This window comes from Charadrius vociferus, unplaced genomic scaffold (assembly GCF_000708025.1).
Source record: "Charadrius vociferus isolate BGI_N301 unplaced genomic scaffold, ASM70802v2 scaffold819, whole genome shotgun sequence".
Lineage (NCBI taxonomy): Eukaryota > Metazoa > Chordata > Aves > Charadriiformes > Charadriidae > Charadrius > Charadrius vociferus.
In genome coordinates, this window is record NW_009650062.1 from 600,917 (window position 1) to 604,658 (window position 3,742).

Consider the following 3,742-nt stretch of genomic DNA (forward strand, 5'->3'; position numbering starts at 1 on the left):
CACATCGGAGCAGCTGGGTCTGACCGTGCCTCAGTTTCCCCATATAACATACAGCTTATAACAACACTGTCTACCTTGGAAAAGCACTTTTAAGGTTGCCTGGTGCTACGTGGGCAACCGATGGCCACGGGAGAGGGCGAGAAATGGGCACTGGGGTCTCGCAGATGGAGAGCCGGGAGCATCGCCCTAAAAATCAATGTTCTTGAAGTCGAGGGAGCAGCGGTAGCGGCCGTCGAGGAACCTGGAGCATATGAAGTTGGGTAAACAGGGGCAGGTGTGGTGCTGGCGCTTCCCGAAGAAAGGGACCTGTGGAGAGATACGGGAGAGAAAAGGGCATCAGGGCTCTGCCGCACCAAAAAATGATCAAATGGGAACAAAACCCTGAGAAAAGCTCCGGCTCTTCTCGGAGATTTAATGGGGATATGCCTGAAATTAATTTTTGATCCCGCTGAAGCCCTTCGCTCCTTCCCTGCGCGAGCAGAAGGCGCAGCATCATTAAATCTTGCCGCCAGCGTGCAAAATCAATCTGGGAGCGGAGAGCGGGATGCTCCCCCCGGGGCCGGGATGCTGCCGCTAAATCCTGACGGAGGAGAGATCGCGGCAGCGTCGCGCTTTGGGCTAATCCCAGTGCGTTGAGGGTTCTGCTCGGACAGAAATCGTGGCGCTGGGGCGGCTCTGCGGCATTAACTGGGCTTCTCCTCGCTCGGCGGAGCGTTTACATCTCCACTTGGACTGCGCTTTTCTTTTAAATGAATGGGGTGGGCGGCTCGGTCCCAGCTCCCAGTCGAGATCCGCGGCACTCATGGGACATCCCGAGGATTTAGGGTGATGTGGACAGGCAGGGGTTTGCTTAAAGTACTTTATATAGGATGAAACTGGCTCAGGGACCACCACGATGCTGCCCAGAGCCTCATCCCAAACCCACCCCACCCCCCCTCGACACCGACCCCCTTCTCCATCCCAGGGCTTTAACGGAGCTTTTCTCCCACGCTCCGAGCCCTTTTCCCAGCCCTCGTCCCACCCCATCCCAGTCCCACTGGGCATCCCCACACCGGTACCTTGTGACTGAAGGGGTGGCACTCATCCCCCTCCTGCCCCAGGGGGGTGCACATCCGCAGCCCCCGCAGCCAGAGGCTGACGGCGCAGCAGGTCCCGGCGCCGCACTGCGGGTCCCGCTCGCAGGCCTGGGGAGAGGGACGAGGGGGGGTTAGTGGGACCAGCCCGGGAAAGCATCGTTGGCCCTCTGCTTGGGGGGAAGGGAGGGGGAGGGGGGGTAGTGGAGAAATCAGCCCACGCCAAACTGCTGGGGGTGACCTTGATGGGGATTTAAGGAAGAGGAGGTTTGGGGTTCTCCACTGGCTCAGATTGGGAAGGGTGGAGGGGAGAGCACTCTCATGGAATCATAGAAGGGTTTGGGTTGGAAGGGACCTTGAAGACCATCTACTCCCACCCCCTGCCCTGGGCAGGGCCACCTCCCCCCAGCCCAGGTTGCTCCAAGCCCCGTCCAACCTGGCCTTGAACACCTCCAGGGATGGGGCAGCCACAGCTTCTCGGGGCACCCTGCCCCAGGGGCTCACCGCCCTCACAGGGAAACATTTCTTCCTAATATCTCATCTAAATCTCACAGAATCACAGAATTTTCAGAGTTGGAAGGGACCTCTAGAGATAGATCATCTAGTCCATTGTCTAGTCATCTCCCCCCTTCCAGTTTGAAGCTGGGGCAGGGCAGAGGTTGGACTGGTGGTATTGGGGGTTGCAGGACAAAGGGGGAAATCCCCACGTGCGTGAAGTGATGGGAGGGACAGAGGAGAACTTCGTGGCTGCCCAACTTAAAAGCAGCATCGGTGCCAAGTCCGAGCAGTGGTGGCAGGGGATAAACCCTCCGGCGTGCACATGCGTCGCCCGTCTGAGCCTGTAAAACCTGCTAAAGAACGCAAATACCCACTGCTATTATTATTATTATTATTATTATTATTAGGGAGCAGAGCAATACCAACAACTCAGCCTCTCCCACTCGAGGCAGATGATGCCAAACAGGGAAGGGTCACGTCTAAACCCCCCCGGGATGGGGAAACTGAGGCACGGATACAAACGTGCACCGCCACACCTGGAAGGCCGTGAGGCTGTTGAGAAGAGGTGGATGGGGGCACCTCGAGCACCAGGCGGGACCCCTTTCCCCTCCCCCAGGCTGTTGAGCAGCTCACCGCACCCCCCTGACCTCCTCCCTGACCCCTTCTCCCGATGGCGGGGTTGGTGGCACGAGAAGCACCCATGGGGGTCACCCAAACCCCCCTCCCCGGGGTCACCCCCCCTGCTCCGAGCATCCCTGTGAGCCCTAAACAAGGACCTGTCCCTTTGGCCACCAGCGCGTTTTAAAGCCCCCACGTGAGGTTTGGCAGCGCTGAGCCCCGCGGGTCCCGGGTGCTGGTGGGGATGGAGAGGAAGAGGGAGCAAATTCCCACCCCGGCCCAAGCGCGGAGCCTTGAATCGCCCTCCTCCCCCCCTCTCCCCCGCCACGAGCACGGCGCTCCTACGGACGAAGAGGAGTGGGAATTGCAACCGGGGAAAACACACGAGAGCGATGGCTGGAGGAGGGTGATTTTGGGGTGCAGCTCTCTCGTCAGGGGGCAATAAGAGGATTTTTGAAGAGTTTCCCCTTTCCTGAAGGGAACCTGGTTCTTCTCAAGCATCCGAAGCACCTCGTAACACCCAAATACCGGTAAAACTCAGATATTAGCAACGATGGACCCTCTCCTGCAAACTGGTGTGTGTAGGGGTTTGGGGAGACCCGGCCGAAAAAAATCACAGCCTTGAAAGAAATGGGTCGAACTATAGGGAATGTCTGGGAAAAGAGGAGCCAAGAGCCTGATGAAATCAACCACAAAATTCCCAGCGGTTGGGAAAAGCCGGGAGGCAGAGAGGCAGCCGGCATGCAAAGGCATCCTCTTGGTTTTAAACTGATTTTTCACTGCCAGGGGAAATAGCGGAGGGAGTTCAGCCAAACCTGGAGCTGCCCAAATGAGCATCCTGACTCCTGAAGCACCACAAAAGCCTGGATTTCATCCCCAAAACTCGCCGCTCCTCTTGCTTTTAGCATCACCCTTGGTCCAGCTCAGCACAAAGCTCTCAGACACGCCGAGCCCCGAAATCCCATTAACACAGCGGGGTAAGCGTCGTACCTCTCCTCTGCATCCCGACATTTCCCCCCTGCCTTTTAATAATTCCTCTTAATCTGGGAGGGAAAAAGGCAATCCGGGATGCTCAAGCCCGTGTCCCAGTTGAGAACATGCTCCGGGGGATGCCCGTAAAGATATATTATTTTTGCCCTGTTGGAAAACTTCCTAAAATTCCCCATTTTCCTGTGGGCCGGGTTCGACACGGTGCCGAGAAGGGAAGCGGAAAGAGCAGCTGACCGGCGCGACTTTACCTTCACGTGGGCTGGGGCTGGCTGCGAGAACAGCATCCGTGTGTCGAAAAAATGAGTAATAAATCCATTATTTTTTTTTTTTTTTTTACCCCAAAGCAAACAGCGAAAGGCACCGATTCCTGCTTTATTTCCCCCAAATAATAATAATAATAATAAAAAATTTTTTTTTTTCAAATTTCCCAGGTTGGGGATGGGACCCGGCACTTACCCCGGTGATGACGGCGCAGGGGCAGGAGGTGAGGAGCAGGAGGAAGCAGAGGGTTCGCAGGAGAGGGCCCATGGTGTCGGGACAGGAGCCGTCGTCCCCCCCGTGCC

General features: G+C 56.9%; 1 protein-coding gene across 1 annotated transcript; it reads right to left on the bottom strand.

Annotated features, from left to right (window-relative positions):
• Nucleotides 1-186: 186 nt before the first annotated feature.
• Nucleotides 187-3,707, bottom strand: PROK1 (prokineticin 1). The gene is made up of 3 exons (XM_009891724.1): nucleotides 3,636-3,707; nucleotides 1,059-1,184; nucleotides 187-306 (listed from the first exon to the last, which is right to left on the bottom strand). The coding sequence occupies exons 1-3, from the start codon at nucleotides 3,705-3,707 to the stop codon at nucleotides 187-189; spliced, it is 318 nt and encodes a 105-aa protein (XP_009890026.1).
• Nucleotides 3,708-3,742: the final 35 nt, after the last annotated feature.

Excerpts from the sequence above, each read along its gene's own strand:
- PROK1 (XM_009891724.1), bottom strand. The coding sequence starts at position 3,707 with ATGGGCCCTCTCCTGCGAACCCTCTGCTTCCTCCTGCTCCTCACCTCC. Across the intron at positions 1,185-3,635 it reads CCTGCGCCGTCATCACCGGG|GCCTGCGAGCGGGACCCGCA; the intron begins GTAAGTGCCGGG and ends CCCTCTCCCCAG. Across the intron at positions 307-1,058 it reads GCCACCCCTTCAGTCACAAG|GTCCCTTTCTTCGGGAAGCG; the intron begins GTACCGGTGTGG and ends ATCTCTCCACAG.